Source organism: Malaclemys terrapin, chromosome 14 (genome assembly GCF_027887155.1).
Source record: "Malaclemys terrapin pileata isolate rMalTer1 chromosome 14, rMalTer1.hap1, whole genome shotgun sequence".
Lineage (NCBI taxonomy): Eukaryota > Metazoa > Chordata > Testudines > Emydidae > Malaclemys > Malaclemys terrapin.
This window is the reverse complement of record NC_071518.1, coordinates 30,050,588-30,075,666: the sequence shown is the minus strand read 5'-3', so window position 1 is coordinate 30,075,666 and position 25,079 is coordinate 30,050,588. Positions and strand designations below refer to the sequence as shown.

At 43.2% G+C, this 25,079-nt stretch overlaps 1 protein-coding gene across 4 annotated transcripts; it reads left to right on the top strand.

Moving 5' to 3' along the window:
* The first annotated feature begins 5,573 nt into the window (after nucleotides 1–5,573).
* Nucleotides 5,574–24,763, top strand: AKTIP (AKT interacting protein). Of its 4 annotated transcripts, none has more exons than XM_054049238.1 (10): nucleotides 5,574–5,681; nucleotides 8,642–8,754; nucleotides 12,353–12,558; nucleotides 15,499–15,563; nucleotides 15,643–15,743; nucleotides 16,825–16,913; nucleotides 16,991–17,089; nucleotides 17,394–17,501; nucleotides 20,164–20,224; nucleotides 23,840–24,763. In XM_054049238.1, the coding sequence occupies exons 2-10, from the start codon at nucleotides 8,713–8,715 to the stop codon at nucleotides 23,945–23,947; spliced, it is 879 nt and encodes a 292-aa protein (XP_053905213.1). In that variant the 5' UTR covers nucleotides 5,574–5,681; nucleotides 8,642–8,712; the 3' UTR covers nucleotides 23,948–24,763. The 4 variants fall into 4 exon arrangements, with proteins under 4 accessions (XP_053905213.1, XP_053905211.1, XP_053905214.1 ...); XM_054049236.1 differs by having other exon boundaries at nucleotides 23,837–24,763; XM_054049237.1 differs by lacking the exon at nucleotides 5,574–5,681 and adding an exon at nucleotides 5,933–6,021 and having other exon boundaries at nucleotides 23,837–24,763.
* Nucleotides 24,764–25,079: the final 316 nt, after the last annotated feature.

Below are 25,079 nucleotides of genomic sequence, written 5' to 3'. Positions count from 1 at the left end.
CAGACTATTGTACATCTTGCTGGAGTCTGATTTGTCTTGCATACCCCAAGTTACACCTCACTTAAAAAACTACTTGCTTTACAAAATCAGACATAAATATACAAAAGTGCCACTCTACACTATTACTGAAAAATTGCATACTTTCTCATTTTTACCACATAATTATAAAATAAATCAATTGGAATATAAACATTGTACTTACATTTCAGTGTATAGTATATAGAGCAATATAAATAAGTCACTGTCTGTATGAAATTTGGGTTGTATTGACTTGGCTAGTGCTTTTTATGTAGCTTGTTGTAAAAGTAGGCAAATATCTAGATGAGTTGATGTCCCATGGAAGACCTCTGCATACCCCCAGGGGTAAACACACCCCTGGTTGAGAATCGCTGCCTTAAATGGCACTACTCTCACAGTTGCCTTGTAGATGTGTTAGTTATTTTGTTTTTCCTGATGTATACACGTGCATTTGTTTTAAATGTTTTTTTCTTTTTTTCCTATGTCATCCTAAAGTGGCTGTTCTGACCTTGACATTAAGTATAAATGATTATACAGTGAGGGCTTACAATTAAAATAATAATTAATAAAACAAATAGCTTGGGGGACATATGGATTTTTATTATGACAGCAGAGTTTCCTGAGTTTCACTGGCTCTGTATTTTTCAGAAAGCCTGTCTCCCCATAATCTCCTGAAAGAATTCAAATCAACTGACACATTTTAAGTGATAGTCCCTTGGTTTAAACTTGATGGAGCTGTTGTCTAAGCAATCTTTATGTGTGTATAGAAGGGGTACTTTAATAAGCATCTCAAGCTGGTCCAACAAATCACATCTCCTTGTCTTCAGATCACAGTGCAAAGCCCATGTCTTTTTTCAGATATTTGCTTGAGGGGATCGGATGGGTGGGGAGATAAGATTGGGGGTGGTAAGTAATTGGCATTGATGGAGAAATGAGAGTTAGGATGCTTTCTTTGTGGGGGATGATTCTTTTTTCTACCTCTAGAAGAGGCAGCAAGATATGTATTTATGTGTATCTAAAGGCTTGTCTACACTGGTATTTTACAGTGCTGGAACTTTCTCACTCAGGGGTGTGAAAAAACACCCCCCTGACCGCTGCAAGTTTCAGCGCTGTAACGCGGCAGTATAGTCAGTGCTACAGCGTTGGGAGCTACTCCCCTCGTGGAGGTTTTTTTTTATAGCGCTGGTGCCACAACTACACAGCCATGTTAAAGTGCTGCCGCGGCAGCGTTTAATGTTGCTAGTGAAGACATGCCCTTATTTTCTGTGGTGCTTTGATCCAGGTAAAAGGGAGCAATTTAGAAGGCTAAGAAAATAAATACAGGAAATATAGTTTCCATAACTGTTTAAAGTAAAAGCAGAAAGTATTCTTCTGTGTGAAAATATCCAAAAAACACAGGGCCAGATTGTGCTCTTACCTCTAGCTGAACAAATCCAGAGCAGAGGAAGGCCAATGATGAAACCTTTTGAAACCCCACCCTAAATTATGTTCTCGATAGTTTTATTGTTTTAAATGTTAATGATATAAAACTTTCTAAAAGAAAAGTTAATATTTGAAGAAAACAAAAATAAGTGGATAAAAGGGTGGTATGATAATAGCCTTACTTTCCTCTTTGGATGGCATTTTCAGAAATTTTTCCGTAAAGGAGCAGCTGGTTACAGGGCATTCATGTTGGTGCCTTTGAAGTGGCTTACTGGATCCGTCAAACATTTAGACTGCTGATGTGCTGTCAGGGATGTCATGTCCTCTGGATTGTCATTTTCCTTTGATTTACCTTTGAATCTGGTGCTTTCATCTATATGAGAAGAAGAACCTATGCAAATACCTTAACAAGATCCAGTCACAGATACTTTTGGTATAACAGGGTATTTGCTCATGCTTTTTATTATGAAGTATTTATTATTAATTATTATTATTACTATGTGAATATCTAAAAACTGACATCAGATCCAGGAGTAGCCAAACAATTACAAAAAACCATTTCTCAAGAAGTCAGGAATAAAATCAGTAACTACAACACAACTTTATTCTATATAGCATCTTTTCATAAAAACGGTATCCCAAAATCCTAAACATTTCAGAGTAAAATCATACAATTATCTTTATGTGTGTAGAATATACAGAATTGTAGTTTAAAGTCTCATCCGACCCCCCCAACACACAAGTTCTTCAGGTAACATTGTTATTTCTAACCCTGGAGAGCAGTAAGTTTGGTGCAGGTGCAGGGAGAGAGACAGCAATCCCAGGTCAATATATAAAGGGGAGAACAAGGCCTTCTAAGGGGAAAACAAATAGGATCAATGTTGGTGGGGTCGTGATTTTATTGCACTTGGCAGAACAGCACTGAACATAATTTTAATTTTGAATTCAGGAATATCTTGTTTGAGGACTGCCTTATATTTCTAATGAAATGATTGAGAACCCACCTTCCATTCCTAGTGAAGTCTGCTAGTGATTTTACCATGGACATCAAAAGGACCATGATCCAGCCCTATGTGAATAGTAACAAGTAACTCCTCTTAAAATGGTATTGATACATTTTATATAATTATAAACCAGCACTGTAAATATACAGAATGTTGTACACAACTCACACTGGGACATGATCTATGCCCTAGAGAGCTTGCAGTATAAGGTACTGATCTTGCAGAAGGATCTACTCAGACAGACACACCCTGCAACATCCCATTGATTTAAATCACTCTTGGATTGGGACCTAATGCAGACAAGACAAAACACAGGTAGGTGGGTGTGGAGAGACCAGTGATTAAGAAATACATGTAGAAAGGATTTCTGTAAGAAATGGACTTTAAAGAAGAGACAGAAGGAGGAGAGACAGGGCTGTTAGCAGAAAAGAGGTGGGAGACTGTTCTAAGTGTGGTGGACACAACATGAGAAAAGACATCATGCTGAAAACAGGAGAAAGGAGCGAGTGTATGGAGCAAGAGAGTAAGTAGAATGAACTTATGACAGGAATTTAGGTAGGGGCGAGATTCTATAGGACTCCGAAGGTAAGAACGAGGAGCTTGAATATGATGCAATAAAAGATAGAAAATCAAGAAGGGCAGTAGCGGTATGGCTGGAACAAGAGAGGACAAGGACTTTAATGGCATTTGGAAAGAGTTAGAAGCAGCATTTTGAAGTTAAGCAGAGAGGAGGTTATAATAATCAAGACAACTGATGACAAAGGCATGAGCATGTTGGTGATAGGACAGAGACTTTAAAACCTGTATTTATTGATTTGTCATTTCCCCTATAACTTGTATACTTCAGGATGGCATGGATTTTGTTGCCATTTTCCAAACCTTGACAAATAAATGGCTTTAGCAATGGTACATCACTTTTGTAACTTCACTCTACTGGACTCAGAGAAGGACCTAATTAGGAATAAGAACAGATTCCACTGAGTTTCATTCATGTTTTGCTTGTCTTATTTTGCAGCTGTGTAGGGCTAAACTATTGTAACTAAAAACTTCTCATTGATACGTATGTATTGGAAACTGGTTTGTGTTAGTTAGTTGTCAGAAAAAGATTAATTTAGTATTTGCTATGTATGCTTTGCCAAGAATCTGATGGCTCATTAGGAGGACTAATAAAAGAAGCTGGAAGTATTCAGGTTGCACAAACATTTTCTTAGATTATATAACATTATTAATTATAGCTCCCCAGAGGAGTTCCTGAACTGATTAAAATAATACTTTACAGCTTATTGATTCTAATGAAAAGAAGACTGTCCTACTTTATCCCTCTCTTAGCCATCGCAGTTCTTGTATGTAAAGTCCAGTAAAATTATATTAAACTGGTATCTCTAGCCCTATTAGAAAGGGTTATACTTACATATCTGGACAATGTATCTAGTACTGTGGGTAGAGGAGTGTTGTTTATCTAGCCCCCTGTGGTGATTTTTGTATACATCAGAATTAAAAATCCATTTAAGGAACATTTATATTCAAGACTGATTCTTTAATGGAAATACCACACTTCCTTTCTTGACTAAGCATCTCCCAGAAGCCATGGCACATTACCAATTGTCACAGCAGCTGTTCACCTCTGTTCAAATCTGTTTTGGGTTACAAGAGAAGTGAGTACATCGGTTTTAATACAGCCACTAATGCGTCTTTGTCTTCACCACAAAACGACCACAATTTGACCATATTAGCAGTTTATTGCTACGCAGAAACCCAAATGTGGAACAGCAGAGAGATCCCAGGTCAGATGTGAAGTACTGTCAAAGCGTTATTCTCTTACTTTTATAAGCACTAAAACCTCTCACCCTCTTGTCTTCTCCCACATAAAGGGCCTGATTCCCTGTAACCCTGTAGTCACTGAATGTACAGTAGTGCAAAGCAAATGTAGAGTGGGTGTCAAAAATCGCCAGATCAGCATGGTACTTTCTTATATTCACTCTGCAGTGGTGTAATGTAAGTGACTATATGCAATGCAGGGCAATGGTGAATCAGGCCCAAAGAGCCCACCTACCTGAATAGATCTGCAGAGGAAAACATGCTCTCTGGAATAACACTCTCTGCCCTGCCCTAGCCACTATGCAGTCTCCTTAAATCGCCACTAGAGCAATACTCCAGTACAAGGTGCATGGTCTGGCGACTGGCCCACGTGCGGAATTACATGAACCCCGTGCAGGCTCCTGAGAACTGTAGGATGGGGTGCACCATGAGCAAGGGCAGTGAAGTATATTGAAGCAAGGGTGTCCCTGGGAATGTAGAAGCAGGACCGGATTCTCAGCTATTGCAAATGGGCATCACCGCGTGACCAGCAAAGCAACCGCAAGCCCGCCTCTGCTTTGTAGAAGAGCCTGGCCTCCCTACACCACGGCGTCCCTCCGAAACTGCGGGCGCGGGCTGACGCCGACGGAGTCCCACAGCTGTGACCTAAACCCGGCTCTGTTCCCGCACGAGAAGCCCGGAGCTGGAGCCGGAGCCCCCCACCCCCTGCTCGCTGCAGCTCCGACTGTCACCGGAGGGACGCCGGCGGCTCAGCGGGTGACTGGAATCGGGCCCCTCACTGCGACGGGCCAGCGGCTGGGAGCACAGAGCGGGGCCTGGCTGTCTCCCAAGGGTGGGGCAGGTGGAACATCCACAGCCCAGAGCCTGGCTGCTGCTAGGCTCCAGCCAGTCACAAGCACGCCCCTCAGCAAGCGACGGCTCTGCCAGCCAATCGCTAGCATAGCCCTCCCGCGGAGAGCTGGCCCATCAGCCAATCGAAATAATTCATCTAGCCATTTACCCCGCCCCCGGGGAGTGACACCTGTATCGGCCAATCGTTGTCACTCACAATCGCAACAATGCCCATTCCTAGTCATCCATAGCCCCGGTAAAACCGCCCCCAAGTACTCTAGCCAATCGTCATCGTCCTCATTGGCGACGGGCAGCGTACCTTGGTAACAGGTTGCGGCCGCGTTTTTAGCGTCATAGGAGGAGCGGAGGTTTTGATTGGCCAGTGTGGTAGTCACCGAACCGCAGTCACAACACTGCCCGGAACGGTCGGCCTGTGATTGGCTGACGCTGCGGCCAATGCGTGTCAGAGGCCGGCCGGATATTGCTGCTAGGGGCGGGTGTTAGAGCTGCGGACGGGGTGAGAGAGGACGGAGGTGCTGGCGGGGACTCGGCCGCGCTCGCAGTGGAGTGTCCGGGGAACTAGTGCGGGTGAGTGGGGCCTTGGAGCCCGCCTGCGCTGCGGCCCCGCCCGGCTCCCCTGGGCAGTGGGAAAGCGCGAGAACGCGGGGTGCCCCCTTACATCTAGCATAACAACGGCGGCCGGGCGGAGACAGTCTCCGCAGGAAGGCGAACGCGTTGAGGGCTGCTCGGTGGGGAGCCTGCGGGGTGGGCGGGGCTGCTGCCGGGTAGGTGACTGGGATGCTCTGGTGGCAGCGGGTGCGGCCGGGGGCGGGACTGGCGCCAGGGGCAGGCGGTGTCCAGCGCGTGCTCCTGGCTCTGCTCGCCTCGGGGCTGAGGCGGCAGCGGGTCGGGCCCGCTCCCCTCTCAGGTGCGGCGGCCCGTGGGCGGGACAGACGGGGGTGTCGCGGGGGGGGGGGGGGGTCCGGCTGCCAGTGGCTCGCCTGCCCCGCGGGAGCGCCCGGGGAGGGGGCTGTGGCGGCGGAGCGGCCGGCGGGGCGCTGGCCTGGGCGGGGGGGTACGGCTCGCACGCGCTCGTGTTCGAAGCTCTAACCGCGGCCTCTGCTGTGTCCGTCTCCGGTGCCTGCCAGCTGCGCCCCGGCAGCGCGCCGCCTCTGCGTGCCTCCCCCGCGCTCCCTGAGCTCGAGTATCCCAGCCCTGGCTTCTGACCCTGCTGCTGCCACCCGCTTGTGCCTGCGGACGGGCAGCTCGGCAGGGCAGAAACTCGTGGGCTGGTGCAGTGCCCAGGTACCGAGTGAGGCGTGAGAAGGGACTGGCACGGCGCTGGGAGGCCTTTGTATGAAAGTGGGACCCCGATACTGCCTTGAGGAAGCAGAGTTGCAGACAAGTTTGACTGGTCAGAGATGTCTCAATAGTCCTGTTCGTTCCGCATTGCTTATGCTAAATGATTGTATTCGAGCCCCCAGGTATCTGTGGGGATCAGAAGTGTGTGTTTGAGGGGGCAGGGGGAGAAAACAGGGATGGGGCTTATTCCCTGTATCTTGACTGTTGAATGTAAAAAAAAAAAAAAAAAAAAAAAAAAAAAATCTGGTGGCTGGAGGGGTCATGCAGGAGAACCTGTTCATAAGGATGTGATTGCAAAGTCATAATCTGGGTGGATGGATGGATGGCTTGAGAAGACTCAAAATCTGAGGGCTTCTCTGAACACCGTTCATGTACCAATTTTAACTATATAGTTAAATCAGTGAAACACTTAGCCCTGGTCTACACTGGGGGGTGGGTGTCGACCTAAGATACGCCGACTTCAGCTATGCTATTTGCGTAGCTGAAGTCGGCGTATCTTAAGTCGACTTACCTGGCTGTGAGGATGGTGGCGAGTCGACTGCTGGCGTCCTCCCCCCCCCCCCCCCCCCCCCCCCCCCCCCCACCACATCAACTCTGCTTCCGCCTCTTGCGAGCTGGAGTTCCGAAGTCGACGGGGAGCGCATTCGGGGATCTATTTATCCGCGTCTAGACGAGACATGATAAATCGATCCCCGATAGATTGATCCCTACCTGCTGATCCGGTGGGTAGTGAAGACCTGCCCTTAGTGTGGATGAAGTTATATTGATCTAAAACTGCTTTATTTGTATCTAGTTGGATTTTTCAATTTTTAACAGATATGGCTTTGCTCAAATTTTGCTGAAATTTCATGTTTTTACAAGTGCTGCTTTAAGTTTAAAGAAGCATTCGCTTACCTGGCTGAATGGAATCAAATTGTGTAATGAAAAACAGGATCTTTAGTCCTGACTCAGACTAGCCACTGGTGATTATTTGATCTGGGAAAAAAGCTATTATAACAGCTATAAAAGAAATGGACAGGCATTAATGGTGAATTGACTCATGGATCATTATCCTACAGATTCATATGGAAGTTATATAAAACTGTTCCAAAATGCTTTAGAGAGACAAAGTAGGTGAGGTAATATCTTTTATTGGACCAGTTTCTGTTGGTGAGAGAAACAAACTTTTGAGCCACACGCAGAAGTTGTTCCAATCAAAGATATTACTTCACCCACCTTGTCTCTTTAATATTCTGGGACCAACACAGCTACAACTACACTGCATACCAAAGTACTTTAGTTACTATAACTAGAGATAGGGAGGGGGAAAAACAGAAGAAATTGGGGAGAAAAATTCAGAGTTGGAAAGAGGTGGAGAAATGGGCTGTACCAGAGAGGAGCGGCTTTAGACACACACAGTAGCTAAAATCTCTTTAAAGGAGATAAACTGATGTTAAATGAGTATGGGGGAAGGGGAGTAGTAGAGTCAGGGATCCAAATGGTAAGTGTCTCAATGAAATTCCCAACTCAACTGAAGTACTTTCTATTAGAATTGCTGATCATATTAAGTCCACATCATGCTTTTTGTAATGGAACACAATAATAAAAAAAAAGGCTACAGAGAAACTTCTGGATTCTGTGACTTTTATCTATTCCTGGCTGCATTTCTATGCAAATGAAAACAAAATGACACACATGATGAAAACTCAACAAGCTTCCTTCATTGTGAATGGCAGAGACTTTTCAAACTAATACTCTTAAAAGGCTTGTAGAGTCAGCTGATAAAAACCAGGGACGAAAAAACTTGCCCAAGATACAGAATAGGCTATTAGAGTCCCATGCATGGTTGGACTTAACTGTTTGTTGGGTAGCTTAGTTTTCTTGCATTCCCCATTGGGAAGCTGCAGGCCTGTCCAATGGCATCTTTGCAGAGAGGAGAGTGTAGATAGGTATGCAAAGAGAATGGCTGAAAGGTGCTATATACGTTCAAATATGATTTCTGTTGATCTTTATGAATGTTTTGAAATATTTTGGAGAGGTTTTGAACTAGTTGAGGTTGATTAGTTGAGGTCACACAAACTTTTGTTTCTGAAGTTCAGAATTAATGTTGTAATATTGTCCTAATAGGATACTTAGGTCTGGCCTAATTGTGGTGGAATCGTTGTTTGTTTGAACACTCTTTAACTTCTAATTCTGTATGTTTTTAGGCTAGAAAGTGACATCAAAGTGCTGGAGAGGGTCTGGAGACATTTGCAGCCCTTTACTTGGGATACACGTTATGAACCCTTTCTGGAGCATGTCTACAAGTTCCTCACGCAAGGTGGATATTTTAATAAACAGTATATGCATTGTTAATTGTTCACTTCTTATCAAGCTGTACTGCATAATATCACAAAACAAATTTACATTTATCAAAATATAAAATCTGTAACTATCTAAAGTGACTTAAAATGAAGCCTCAGAATCCATCTTGGAAAAAGAAATCTTGACAAGATGTTATTGAAGTGCTGTGGATTTCTTGACTCTCACCTAGACAGCCATGAGGTAAACATAAGGTAGCTCTGCTTAGTACAGTCTGTAAAAACTGAATCCTCTAACTTACAGTATTATACTGCAATGTCTGCCTAAGTATAAGTCTCTTCATGGGAAACTGAAATCCATGACTACCTCATCAAGAGGTGGATGTTAGTAACTTGAGTCATGTTGAGTCTTATCCAGACTTATTCAGGTTCTTGCAGCTGCGATACTCTGAGCCAAGCTTTAACTAGATGTTTATGGGACATAAGGTACATACCTGGGACTTCTGTGTCTATTTGACCTAAATGATGAGCACAAATAGCAGGCTTCTAAAAGGTCAGATTTTTAAAACCTGTCTTCTGTCAGCAACTCTTTGGGGGGAAAAGAGAAGGAGTGCTCTTCAACATGGTTCTCTCTCTCATTCTCTGGTCCTTCACCCTGCCACCCCCAGACTAGTGCTGGAAAATAGCAAAACTATGGATTGCCTTCTAGGTTTGGCAAGTCCTGATTGTCGTTGTTGTGAATCCAAAAGCTGAACGCCTCTCTAGCATTCAATTAGGGCCATGTCAATTAAATACCTTAAAGTTGGGTGCTTGGGTGGGCACGTTTGAGTGCAGATCTGAGGGTTCTTCCTCTATGTCTCTTAAAGAACTACCATCTGTAATACATCTAATTTATATGCAGCTCTGAATGTGGGGAAAAAAATGAATAAAAATGCTGGAAAAGGTTGCTGGTGGATGGAATACTTAGGATTCTGTATGGCATCTTGAAAATTTGAATAATCTAGAGTGAATGTACCCTCTTAAAAAAAAAAAAAAAAGTGAAGCAGCTCAGATTTACATAAAATCCTGTTAGAAGTGGTTTGCCGAGGTTTGGAGGCGTTCCCCACCCCCTTCTGTATTGAGTGCTAGTTCTAAACAAGGTAGACAGAATATCCATATGTTATTCAAATAGATACATCTCTTTAGTTTACTAAGTCTGAGGACTGCCTGTATTGAACGACACAATTGGTTCCCGCAAATTGCGTTGTAAATTGAAATGTCATAATTCGGAATTGCAGTCCACTCACTGCAGGACCAAGCGTCGTAGTCGAAACCAATTGTCATAAGTCAAATCGGTGTCAATTCAGAAATGTTAGTCGAATGTCATAAAGTCGAGGACCGCCTGTACTAGTCTGAAGTAATCCTTTCGATCAAAAAAAAGTACCACACAGGCATTAACAACTTACATATACTCCTGAGGGAATTCTGTGCCAAAAAACTAAGAATTCTCTGCACAATATTTTAAAATTCTGCATATTTTATTTGTCAACAAATAAATGGTGAAGGTTTCAGCATGGCAGCGGGGAGCATAGGACACTAGCAGCACGGAGGTGGGAGATTACCCTGCAGCCCAGCCTAGCCTCTCAACTGCCTTCCTCCTCTACTTCTTCTCTCTTCCCTCCTCCCCCCGCGGACATGGACTTGGCGGTGAGGCTGCACTCAACCCTGGCACAGCGCAAGGGCTGGTCCTGCTTCAGGAATACCCTCAGGCCATGCTTCTGTGAGCTAAGCACACCAAGATAGTAAGCGAGAGGGACAGAGTCTAGCGCACATGCCCAGCCTTGGCCCTGATCCAGGTGAGGGGCAGGCAGGCTCAGCCTGGCAGGATCCAAGTGTGGAGTGGCTTAGTGTGGGAGGGATCCAGGTGTCCGGTAAGAGGGTTCTGTGTGGGGTCCAGGTGCTGGGGGGTGGAGGAGGGGAGTGAGACTCTATAAGGGGGGTTCAGGTGAAGAATGGTTGAGATTCAGTGGAGAGGAGTCTGCATGGTGGGGGTGTTGAGGCGGTGTTGGGCTTGGTGTGGGAGGGGGTCTGGGTGCTGAGGGAGTGGGGGTGGGGGGTATGGAGAGTCCAGATGCATTGGGGTTGGGTGGACCAGGGAGCATCTCCCTGTACAATGACCATCTCCTCCTTCCACCCACCCTCAGCTGGGGAGTGGTGGGGGCAGGAAGTGGGGTGGGTGGGTGGGGCTTCCTGCAGCTGGGGGAGACTTCTGGAGTTGGGTTGGACCTGGCCCTGCTGCTCCTTGAAGGGAAGAGGAAGTCCCGCCGTCCCCAGCCTAGCTGGGACTAAAACTGAGCCCCACACAGGATAGAAGCCATTGGCGGGGCATCCCCAGCCCCACAGTGATTTACCTCTGCCGGCTGCTCCGGGCACCCAAAACAACGCGCCTGTGGTGCTGGGAAGGGGAGGCCTGCCCTCTCTTGCGGCTTCCCTGTCAGAAGTCAGTTTTCTTCAGGGAAGCGAAGAAATCTGCAGGGGACATGAATTCTGCGCATGCTCAGTGATGCAGAGTTCCCCCAGGAGTATATGGAACAATCTGTCCAACATGTCATCGTCATTTATCAGGAGAAAAAAACAACTAAAAGTTCAGTCTCTGAGGCCTGTTCAGTCTTCCACTTCCAAAATTCTCAGCAATGGTGGAAGTTATTGTGGTGGTGGTGATGATGTGGATGTCGTTAGGTCAGTTCTCGGACATTTTACAGAAGACACCAAATAGTTACATGGTAACTTTCCATCACTAAAACTGTAGTCTAAATTCTAACCAGTAACCCAGCAGTCTGTGTCTTGGCCTACCCACTGAACCATAACTAAGTTCTCCCATATGTAGAGTGAACACTTTCTCAGGTCTTTTGACTACTTAACTGCAGTGGTGATTATTTCCTGGGCAAAATAGAAAGCATGATGGTCTTTAACTGGTTAATATAGTGAAGTACTGACAAATGACACATGTAAAATCTGTCTTGTGTGGATGGCTGAAGGATTATAGGCAGCACAGGCCATCTAATGTGATGGTTAAAAACAATGAGGGTAGGCTAGTATAATCTACCCAGTTGTGCTGTGCCTGCCTCAGCACAAACAATTCCCACAGAAGTGGGAGGCATTCTTCTCTTGAACTCATTGCCCCAGAATGTTCCACTCTCACCTCTTCTTTACTATACTAATCATTCATATATTTAAATTGCAGAGAGACTTATTAGTGGAATTGAAGTGGTTCATCTCAGTACATTGAGTGTTAGAAATGAGGACTGACTTGGAAGCTGATGTTATATTATCTGTCGGTTTCTAATTTAATGCTGTGGAGGTGTAATTTGCTTTAATCTACAGTTTTACTGCCTACTAGGAACTAAAGCAGTGTCTGCTCAGATTTCAGCCAGTGCCAGTAATAAAGAAAATCTGTCAGGAAGCAACTTGTATGGAGTCTATGACTATGTAATAACTAGTAAGGTGAAATCTTTCAAACCTAATTCAACTTCCTTGGTATATAATTGAAGAGAAGCTTTAGCTTGCAGCCTAAACTATTCAGTGTTTTATAAAATATAAATTTGAAATGCTAATATATATTGTATTTGTATTTAACAGAGACCTGAAACTGAAGAAAAGACTCTGACTGGAGAGTTGAGAACCAGTCCTCCACGCACCTCTACAAAGAAACAGCTGCCTTCTATTCCAAAAAATGCTGTGCCGATGACCAAGCCTGCTTCTCCTGCCCCTTCATCCCAGTCTACGAATGGAACACATGCCTCCTATGGGCCTTTCTACTTGGAATACTCTCTCCTTGCAGAATTGTATGTTGCTTTAGTTTCAAAATATTTCACCTTTTTAGCTCACTGGTCTTGTACATCAGAAAACTTAAACACAATTGCAGAGAGTAGCTTTAGAAACAGTTCTTGTATGGAACTTTTAAAACCATACCCAGGATGCTCATTTAAATACTAAATCCTGCAAAATTAATATAGTCTTCTATCTTGGAGAGGAGTTACTCTTTTAGCTATAGTTTTGGATGGTGGTCTTGTACATAGCAAACTTAAAATACTTGGGCGCAAGGCATCTTCATAAGATTAATAATGTATACTAAATTGCTTTTAGGAAGAAAGTATACTTTAAAAAAAAAAAAAAAAAAAAGATGTCCAGCAGAAAGGTACCATGCTATCATCCTAATCTCACCACTGGCTAATATGGAGGATTTCAATATGGAGATATACCTATCTCATAGAACTGGAAGGGACCCTGAAAGGTCATAGAGTCCAGCCCCCTGCCTTCACTAGCAGGCCCAAGTACTGATTTTGCCCCAGATCCCTAAGTGGCCTCCTCAAGGATTGAGCTCACAACCCTGGGTTTAGCAGGCCAATGTTCAAACTACTGAGCTATCCCTCCCCCCCGTATCAGGGATAGAGTAACCATACATCCTGTTTTGGTGGGACAGTCTCTTTTTTTAAGCCCTGTTCTGGCAAAAGTGGGCATTTGTCCCATTTGTTCTTGCCAACTTGTTCAGATGGCAAGAGCAAACAGGACAAATGCCCTCTTTTGTCAAAGGGTGCAGAGGAACATCTGGTGGGGGAGTGATCATGCCACCCTGCGCAAGGGGGGAGGCAGGGCTTGGGCAAGCAGTGATGCCAGCTCCAGCCTTGTGATGGGGGCAGGCAGGGCTCGAGCAAGCAGTGATGTCAGCCCCACATAGGGAGCAGGGCTCAGGCCAGCCTGAGGTTGGGGGGTGCTTGTACAAGTAGCTGAGGAGGGGCCTCAGACTAGCCCCATGTGGTGTCCTGTTTTTCCTTTTGGGAAATATGGTTATCCTAATTGGGGATTCCCAGACTTTCTCATACTGTGGACTATTCCTCAGTCACGTGTGATCAAATGTGCAGCAATTAAAGTGGATACTTGCATGGAAAGTCAATATTAGGAAAATCATCTTCTAATGAATTTTACCATGAAATTTATAAGAGGAGGAGCCAATGAAATGTAACTAGTCAGCTTTCCATGGACCACCAGGAAGTGCTCTGGACCACTGCTCCATGGATCAGTCTGGGATCATGAATGTAGGAGGGAGCAAAAAATGCAAATTTGTGTCATGTCAAATTTTTCTTCTTGGTTACATAACTTGTCTAGTGACTTCATCTGTTGCATTCTCAGCTATGAAATGGATTTCTGAATGCAATTCCCCTGAGCCCTGATGCAATGCTAATTTTGAAATACACTTTTTCCATTTAAAAACCTTAAACTGAAGATGAGAACTCTTTAAAAATATTTTAGTTCTATTTACATACTTTTTCATTCTGTGGGGCTCTAGTTAATCTTCTGACAACCCGAGTTTCTAACATATGTTAATCAATTTAAGATGCCAGTGTCATGGAGTGCAGCGGAGAATAATGGTCTCCTGTTGCTAAGCGATTGCTGATGGTGTATGGAAATCAAAGTCTTAGCGGAAAGCACTGATATAACAAAGGTGTTTTTAAAAAAAAGAAAAAAGAAAAAAAAAAAAAAGGAGTACTATAACAATGATACTGGTACAGTCAGAGACGGTTGTTCACTAGTTCATCGTTGGCCTGCTGTGTTCAGCTTAAAACAGACTTGTGCATGTGCCAACTAATCAGAGAAGCCTATTTATAAATTGCTTTAGCTGAATACTGTGTTAAGCATTCACTTTCAGTGAATGGCTCAGTAAAAGTCTATTTAGTATTTCCAACACCATGTTGGAAACATACCAATTTTTTGTTTCCACTCAGGGAACAGCAAAAATGTTGCCTTGTGCTCTTATTCGCTCTCAGCATTGCAATGCTATTTCCATGATATAATGGTGTCTACTAAAGGGCAAAAACAATAGAGAGGAAGGTGAGAGGAGAAATCACTTGTAATCCATTGGACATGAACGGCTTAAATCCATGACAAAAAGTAGAGGACTCAGCTCAGACTTGTGTGACCAGTCTCAAATGACCGGGGAGTGGGAAGGGGGGAAAATAGGGGTCAAAACTCAGGTCATACTTTGCATTGTTTTCTTGCCTTGGATTTGGTGATTCAACCCTCTCTGCTCCTGGTACTCTTGAGGCCTTAATTGTCGAAAATACTTCCTTGCGCTAGACTGCCCTCCTTGGTTGGCATCTTCACTTGCCCTATTCTGTTGCCACGCCACTTCCCCCTTGACCTACAGTAGTTACCATGATTATGACTAAAAGCATTGTTTAAATTTCAAGTTAAAGCTTTTGTTAATATTAAAAAATAGAACTACAAGCAGTTTTATTCACTACACTTGCCCCAAATCCCTCTGTCAAATGATGGTTATACAGGTACATTTTCTTTTTATAAAACGTCTCTTCCATTGCTGTGTAATAGCCACACAAATAAGGGAAACTGACTGTATAGGAGGAGAGTGAAAATGACTTGACCCAGTGCTGACTTGTTAAATATATTACTGAAATATGAACTTTCCCTCCTAATCTTCTGTTTCCAGTAATCTTGAACAAGAGGCGTAATAATTTCCTGCCAGTATCTCTTTAAATGGGGGGGGGTGGCAGAGGGAGGGAAAGTGGATTCTTTAGTTCCTTACCCCTCCCCCCTGTGAGCACATCCACCCTTGGGATTGGAAGGGAAATATTTCTAAGAGTCCCTTGTTGAGATATTGGCAGCACAGCAATGGCCTTTCTTGTGTACTGAGAAATCTTCTGCAGAGTGCATATGCTAATCCAGTCCTCATATGGCTCTTTCTCCTAAATGACTGATTATTATTACAGCACTTTGGTCGTAAAGCAGAAGCTGCCAGGAGTTTATGTGCAGCCATCTTACAGATCAGCATTAAGTAAGTTCAGGGGTAGTTCTTTTATTTTACCATATTTAAGGCATTTTGCACCAATTCATACAACTCTTCTTCCTTACAGTGTGGTTTGGAGTAATATTCATAAGACATGGCCTCTACCAGGATGGTGTGTTCAAATTTACAGTCTACATCCCTGACAATTACCCAGATGGCGACTGCCCCGTAAGTGCTGGAGTAATCTAACAATCGTGAAAATTTAGTTTCCTTTTATGGTGTTGGAGAATGGCATTTGTTCAGTTCCTGGGACTGGCTTTGTTCACTGGTTGGTGAAGATTAGGAACACACTTCTGACTGGCTTGTACACCCTACTTACTCTTGGTGGAGGATCATCTTGTTACTCTGTAGCAACTTCTCTGTGTCTGCATAGGGTGTGGGATTGACTTTCAGGCTCTACCAGTCCTTCTAAATTAGAGGTTTCGGACCTGCATTGTGGTAACTGTAATTATGACTCCTGGATCATAGTAGCCCTTGAAGGAGTGGCTAACTACTTGAAGTATTTTCTTGACTATTAAGCTTGGGTGAAGGTGGGGCTGGAGTTGTCATCTGCTTCTTTGTTTCAGTAACTTCATGTTTCCTTTTGGTATGTAAAATGAAACAATATTCCTGGGCCTTTGTACAACTTTTGTTCCTTCCTAGGATCAAACTTTTTAGGACTAGCAGCAGAATATTCTTGCTTATGAAATTGGTCTCCTCTGTCAATATGATTTCTTTCAGAGCACAATGAAGATGTGCTTAGCCAGGCCTTTGTAATCTTTTTATGATGTTGGCAGAACATTACAGCCACAAACTCCTGAAGGAAACAGTTTAATTGACAGCTTTAAAGAAGTAAACACTTTTTAAAGGGACAGCATCAGTGGGGAAACTGTCAGTTGAAAATGGTTAATTCTGCACCTGTTCCTAGGTCCATCTGCCAGTTTGGGGGTTTGAAATCCATTTTCCTATTAAAACTAACTACCCTCTTGCTGTAGGAACTTAATCAATAGGGAAAACAGTGAACTGGCCAGACACAATGCTGTCAAATGTTCAAAGTAAAACAGATTCTCTCCCCCCCCCCCCCTTCTCAATTCAAGCAATTTGGGGGGTTGCTTCTAACAAAAGTAGCAGAGGTCTCCTTAAGGATTTGGGCACCCATTAACAGGGTCATAAAAACGCATCTAAGTGAAAGTTGATCATAAATCAGATAATAAACCATAGGCTTGAGTAATTTCACTAAAGCAATTTTTAACTTTTATCTCTAACACAGCGATTGGTGTTTGATCTACCAGTCTTCCACCCACTAGTAGATCCCCTCTCAGGTGAATTAGATGTGAAAAGAGCATTTGCAAAATGGAGGTGAGTACTAATGTACTGGTGTCTAATACAGAAATGCTGTACCTCTGTCCCTCACTAACTAACTACTCTCTTCCTAGGCGAAACCATAATCACATATGGCAAGTACTAATGTATGCTCGCAGAGTCTTCTACAAGATTGATACGACCAGTCCTTTGAATCCGGAAGCTGCAGTGCTGTAGGTGTCATTCTAAACTGTTTTGGCTATGTATTTAGAACTTCATATTCTATTTTCATTAAGCTTTTTGTTTTATTTCTTTACTTACAGACAAAATACCTGTGCCAGAGTCTAGATTAAACAGCTAAATTTAGCTGTTTATCATTTATTTTTTAGCACCTGTTTATGGTATATAGAATCAGCTAGCTGAACAAACTTAAAATACCCCAATTCCCTTAGCTCCCCCATCATGTTGAAAAACCAAGACTAGTTTACAACTTGCTAATTTCATATGGTGAAGTTTTAAGAAATGTCTCTCTTATAGATATGAAAAAGACATTCAGCTGTTCAAAAGTAAGGTGGTAGACAGTATCAAACTATGCAGCAGTCACTTATTTGATCAGCCTAAAATAGAAGATCCCTATGCAATTAGGTAAGTAGCCTATGTATTATACTTAATTCCTATGTTCTACTATTCTAAATTCAAGCACACTCAGTCTAGCTTTTGATGCCAAGTCCTAGTATGGCCATCACTTCTGGTCTAACAACCCTTTACAAAAATCCCTTTATACCCACATCTGAATCAGGGTAGTTGACCGTTAATATTGAGTAAAAGGTTAATGCAGACTGACACAGCATTGCTAGAGAGACAAGGTAGGTGAGGTAATAACTTTTTTTTTATTGGACCAATTTCTATTGGTGAGAGAGACAAGCTTTCAAACTTGCACAGAGCTCTTCTTAAGATCTGAGAAAAGTATTCAGCATGCCTCAGCTAAATATGAGGTGGAACAGATTGTTTAGCATAAGTACTTAAAGCATTTCAAGGGACCATTCAAGATGAAGTGGCCGGTTAACACCTCTCCAGTCATAGGGGGCAGAAGGATAAAACAAAGTTGTGGGGCCAGTTTCCTCCAGGACACAACTGACTTCCTCCACAAACTCCAACATTAACAACCTCCCTCAGAATGCCATTCTTGCCACCATGGATATCCCCTCCCTGTACACCAACATCCCTCACAATGATTTCATTGCTGTGTCCCTCAAGTATTTACAAGACAATGGGTAACCCTCAGATATCCATCCCAAACACACTGTCCAACTAATCCATTTCATCCTTACCCACATCAGTTTTTACATTCACTAACAAACACTTGTTCCAAGCCATAGGATCAGCCAGAATGGCTACTCAGTAAGCCAACCTCTTTATGGGCCACCTGGAAGAAGAATTTCTGGACAAATGCACCATAAAACCAATGTATCTCCGGTATATCATTGATATTTTCGTCGTCTGGACAGACTGTTGAAACTCACTGATAGATTTCCACCACATATCTTTAAACTCTCTAGAGTACTCCCACGCTAGCATCAACTTCCTGGACACCATGATCAGCTTCAGCAACGGAACCCTACAGGCAACTATGTACAAGAAACCCCCTGATCACCACACCTGTCTTCACAGATCCAGTAACAACCCCAGACACACGAAGAATTCTGTTATCTACAGCCAGGCACTCAGATACCACAGAATAAGCTTTGAGGAGAAAGTCTGGGATATACACCATAACACAAACCCTGAGAGTTGCTGTTTTGATACAGTAATAAAACCCCCTCTGACCACAACTCTGGCTGTCACTCACCACAACAGGCAGGAATCCACTGGGGGTTATCTTCAAACAATTACAATCCACAGTTGATGGGAACCACATCCTGAAGGAAAGCTTTCCCGCACCCCCTTTCTGGTGATCAAACAACTTCCAGCCTCTTCAAGCTCATCATCAGAAATAAGTTCCCCACAGACCCAGACATACCAATTCAGTGACTCGAGACCCTGCCAGATTAAGTGACGCAAAACTTGTAGACCCATTTCCACTGCTGTGATGATCAACACACCGCCTCCCCCACAACACACCTGTCAAAATCCATGCATCCTACACATGCCTATCACAACATGTGGTGTACCTCATCCACTGTGCTAAATGCCCCAGTAACCGCTGTGACTGGTTTCACCCACAATCACTACACTCTCGAATGAACTCGCACAGAAAAATGGTAAAACAAATACACAGCATATCACCTGTGGATTAACACTTTTCACAAAGCAGTGACTCTCAATCTGACCTCAGTCCTCATTCTCAAAGGAAATCTGCCCAACATCTGCAAAAGACAAGCCTGGGACGTTAAATTCCTAGCATTACTCGATACTAAACATCATGGACTGAATGATGCACTGGATTTATTGCTTTCTACAATCTAGAACTCACTTAAACCCCCCAGCTTTCTCTCCTCCCTCTCCCCTTTCTCCTATGTCTGAGAGTTGTTAGCAGGCCACTTCACCTTGACTGGTCCCTTGAAATGTTAACTACTTATGCTAAACCATCTGTTCCACCTTTTTATTTAGCTGTGACACTCGGAGTATGTATCCCAGACCTGAAGAAAAGCTCTGTGCAAGCTTGAAGCTATTGGTCCAACTTTTGTTGGAGAGACAGAAAAAGATATTACCTTATCTACCTTGTCTCTCCATATTGGTCCCATGATATTGATTACAACAACACTGCTAAACTAATATGTAAATTTCCTTACCAATTACCCATTAAATATTGGCTTGCTTAGTGAATAACATAAAATAATCTGGTCAGTTTCTGGTCAGTTTAAGGGCACCCATGGAACAAATCTGGTGTTCAGATATTTACAAGTTGAACTTGTATGCTCTGTTTGAACTGTTGCAGTGGCAATATAGCTCTGTGAAACTTCGCTCTGGTACTAGGAGTTAGAACTGTCAACTAGTCACTGTTAGTGTATTTAGCATTTGGTGGTGAATTCCTAATTTTTGGTGCTGGTATCAGCTGAAATTAGTATTTGTGTGCTTAACACTGAGCAGATACATGTTGGATGAGATCTCTGATGAGCCACTTTGTGGATTAGGTGTTTGTCTCTTGATGTTGTTGGGAGAAACAAGGTTTTGCAGCTCACTGAAAGCTCAGAGTAACATTAGAAATCATCCCACGCTCATTGCTGTAACTTTTTCTGAAGTGGATAGTTGGGTGAGGAACATTAAAGCAAAATGAAGTTCATAACAGTTCTGCTTTCTTCTGTAGCTTTTCTCCATGGAATCCAGCTATACATGATGAAGCTAGAGAGAAGATGTTGACTCAGAAAGTATGTAGACAAAGTCCAACTTATTTATACTACAGTAACACTCAATGTATTGGGCACTGTAGAGCAGGGATGGTCTTCATTAATTTATTTTGTAAAGCGCGTGTAGTCTATATAAAATCCTAAATATACCTATAAGATTTTTATAAGTGGGTGTCAAAAGTTGGGCAGTTAAGTAAATGTCTTGAGTTTCAAAAGCACAGCGCACCCAGCAGCTCATTTACAAAATAATCTTGGCTACACGGTTCTTTGCTGCCTGGGAGCACTGTTAAAGGTTCATGTGCTTTATTTCTATTCTAGTCAAGTGCTGGAAGTGACTGTTAATGACTAACACTAGCTACTGTCTGGTAGCCTGTCCCAGGTTGAAATATGTTCAGTATTGTGCTCCTGTTGCTTGAACAGGTGACTACTTAGCATCAACACAGTCACTTTCTCCATTTGAGGAGACTTGTTACCTAATGACAAATGAGTCAAAACTCCAGAACTTTCTAATTTCATTACATGTAGGAACTCTGCTGGGAGGAGGAAAATGATTTACTAAAACTACTTGGATGCTGCGGCTATTCCCCTGGGGAAATGTCAGCTCAACAGCAGAGCCAAGAAGTTATTTCTAGTGTTCTAGATATGTTCCTTAAACAATTTGGTCAATACCATGGTTGCTTCATGTTTTACAAAATATAAAGCACAAGCCATGGTGTTTCCTGGTCACTAGGGATGCTGCTGTCGCTCCCTATACCATGCACTTGCAAAGGTATGTTACTGTTGTGATATCTATGGACTCTGGGAGGTTTGGACTCATACCATAACATAGTCTAATTACACCCATCCAACTGGACTACTGGGTAAACTCTGGACTTTGGAGATCAGGGGTAGCTATGCTGATAGCTTTTAGGCATGAGAGCACCTTGCTGTGAGAGACAGGAAATGGAGGAAGCTTTCTCAAATCTTTGGTTTTATTTACTGTGAGGACAAGTCCCTGTTTCAAGGTGGGGATCTCCAATGGGGCTCTTTCACGCTCCCCTCCCCTCCTGGCCCCCTCAATCAGAAGTGTCTACTGAAACTGAACCACATCTATGCATGGGAACCAACTGTGAAAACCTGACACAGCACTCTGAAGTGCAGCATTACAGAGCTTTATCTACTTGCAGAGCATGGGATTCCTATGTTGGTGGTATCCTTGCCTGCCTGATGCATTGCAGATTTGCAGGATGACTGACATGGGGAAACCCTCCACCAGCTGCTGACTGCTGTTCTGAGAAGCCTCTGATGGCAGGCCCTGCTGCTTCCTCTGCAGGCTCAGATTTGCATCTCCATGCATAGTCTCAGCTCTTGTGCTCATGTTCTCTGGCCTGAACATAGGTTCTCTATTAGGCCTCAATGATATGCTGGCTCTACATGCTACGTGGCAGTATTCTTAGTAACATACAACAGATGCTGGAGTGAGACTGCTCTTCTGGGGGTTCTGAGGCTGCAGGAGGATAACCTGAGAAATGCATTGTAGTTCTCTGGTTTGACCTCCCTCCCCACCTTGTTCATCTACTCTAAGGGTCCTGGGAAAGAGATTAGGCAGTTGTACTCTATGGAACAACTGAGATTTGCAGGAGAGAAGACTGCCTAGGGAGGCTTGGGGTTGTGTTGGTGGTAGAGGTGAGACTTACCACCACCACCACTGAGGTACATCAGGGCCACATCTGAATGAACTTCACAACAAGCCTCCCTAGTAAATGGCTTGCATCTAGAAGTCGGTCTGCAGAAAAGAGTGTGTGAGTCTTCATTCTTTTTAAATGGAAGCCTAGGTCTCGAGCAGTCATTTGATGCCTCCTACTAATCTTGTCAGAGTAGGCTTTCTATAGAAACATTGCTAACAGCTAACATTTAGTTGATTAAATGCCAATAGCAAAAAAAAAAAGCGCTGAGATCTCTGAATCTTTAGTGTCATTCTGCCACCTCTTAGCCAATTAACTTGAAATATTGTACATACATTTTACTTAAATCCTACTACTGATGAGATTGAGACTTTGTGGATTTTAGATGTGAGCCAAAATAGCTTACTTCAAAACAGGAGGCATTTGTCTGTGCCCAAAAAACTTGGGGGAACAGGATCAGGCACGTTGAATTTTAAGGAGGACTTCACCCAGGATCTCTTGCCCTCAAACTGAAATCCACATTGCAGCCAGCAACCCAGCAGCAGATTTCAGAGGGGGGTGGGTGGGTGTGTATTCTCCCCCCCCCCATTTCTTGCTGTTTTGAACTGGCAGCTACCATTACCAGAGGCCCTTGTTGTCACTGCCTGACAGACATTTTAGGGCTGCCTTCCTCCTGGAGACTCTGTGGGATTCTGCCAGCATGCTGACACTTCAAGATTAATTTTGTGGTGAACTAAGAAACCACTGGCTTACCGCCAAGGATCTGCTTTACTGTTGGGGCACTGCTTATACCCACATGGATCAGTTAGCATTGCCAGGCAGAAAGCTTATCAGCATGTGAAACTTCCACTGCTCTCCCATCCAGTGAAGTATGTCATCCTGCAGAACTGGCGCATTGTTTAAATGTGACATAGTGGGCGTACACATAGGCCTCTTGATACTAAAAGCCTAAGAGGAGTCTACTGCACAATCCTCAGCAACATGGTGGATAGAGATACACATCCTTTCTATACAGAAATCTGCAACCTGATCTCCCTTTGATTCTTTGCTAGATACTAAAGTGAATATGTAATCTTCAGAAGGTACCTTAGCCCCTTGCCTGTTGCCAGCTGCAGTTTCCTAATCTACCATCTCCCTCAATTCCAGTCCTTTCTTCTGCTTGCTCATTCTCACTTCTACATCTAACTTAGCAGTTAGGTAAGGTTTTGGAGTGGTGCATCTTGTGTTCTACTGTTACATTGCCTTCTAATACTCATTCAACAGTTTAGAGGACCCCTTACTACAAGATTGATTTTATTTAGGACTCTGGAATCCTCTCTGGGTTTGGGAGGGTGCCCTCTGTCTCTAGTACACTAGGATGCTGTGGTGTCCAGAAACCTTCAGGAAAGCTGCTACCATCTTCAAACCATGGATCCTACACAGTAGTACCACTATACTGGTGGATGAGTAACTATAATAGGACCAACTTGAAGTAAAAAACAGAACAAACCGTCTGACTGTTAATGTACCTTTGCTTAAGTGTAAATGGGATCAACTCTATTTTTGACTAGAACTTTGGTAGGTAAAGTGGCAAATGCTTGCTATGGTAGGGTGTTCGGAATGGGCCTCAACGGAACAGAATAAAAATTATTAAAAAAAAAAACCACCCAGCTTCCTGCTTTAGGTGCAGAGTAGAGTAGCAAAAATGTACTGCAGCATTGAGATTCCTAATGTCATACTTTGCATGTCTATGGCATTAGCAATGTGTAGTGGCTTTCAGATTGCCAGGCTAGCAACATAGCCTTAAAAATAGTAGCTAGCTTCCAGTGCATGCATTTATAATAGTGTCCCTGTCTGAGAGGCAAGGACAGGTATGAAGATCTGCCAAATGTAAAAATACCCAACAAAAAAACAACTATATACTTCTTTGGTGTGTTTAAAAAAAAAAAAAAAAAGTAGTGGGTTCTGACTCTAACTTTGTTCTGCCTAGAAGAAGCCAGAAGATCAGCACTGCAAAAGCATGCAGGTGTCTGGGCTGTCCTGGGTAAAGCCTGGTTCAGTGCAGCCTTTCAGTAAAGAAGAGAAGACCATGCCTACCTAATTCTTCTGGACCATGATGCACAAAACACTTTCTGTAGGTGGAGGGAATGTAACGGAGAGAGAAACGGCAAACTAGCAGTTTCCTTCTTGACAATGGATTAGTAAAAACTGAACGATAGCAGTGACTCAAGTAAACCTGCTCAATGGATTTTTGTGGACTCTTCTCAGTGTTTTACATATGCATTAAGTTTTAACAGCGGCCTGGAGGATGGAAGGATCTCTAAACATTGCAGTAATTCTATTAATGAAGACTGCCTAGGATGGTAACTCCCAGGGCTCCAAAATGCCTGGAGGGTTTGTCTAAGCTTTTATTTTCCTTTCAGGAATAGCAATTTTGAATCTTAAGAAACTGGCAGAAGTATTAGCAGGAAAAACTGATGCCAGAGGTAAGCTGTGTTCCTGTAAACTAATCTAGCAGAGTTCAACACTATATATTTAATGATTTTTAAATACATTGGTTTCTATTGTAAATACATTAGGATTTTAAATTGTAAATAGCGGGTTCAGTGACTCCAACTAGCACTTTCAAGAAAGGCAGAGCTGAGATTGGCACTCGGCGTATGCTCTATTACTGACTTGCAAATGGATGTTGTCACTAAAGCACACATTAGTCTGACAAGATGAGAGCAGAGTGTTAGGTTTACTAGGCTTTTATTACATAAACACTAAAAATCAAAGCTTTTATTGGTGGTTTTGATCTAATAAAATCTTAGAGGATGTTAGACTTCCTACGTGTTAAGACTGCAGGGATTACTAGGCTAGTTTGGCTAATGTGTGTTAATAGTGACATCTTAAAAAATAAAAAAAATCATGTTAACCTTGCTGCATTGTTCCTTTGTTAACTACACAGTAGTCTTGAAACAAATATCAAAGTAGTTGTTGGTATGAAGACATCAGATTGTATGTTATAGATATCTTCTTTGTATGTAAATTAGTCTTACCTACGTGCTTTGTCCAGGGTACTAAAAGGAATCCTTAGTCTTGTGTGTGCACAAAGGTTTCAAATTGGAGATTTTTACCTTTTGACACTAATCCTTTAATGTGAGGCAGTCTGACAAGGTCTGTTTAACCTTTTCTCATACACTGACATACCTGCTTCAGTTCCAGTTTCCAGACTCCACAGCCAGTACTCC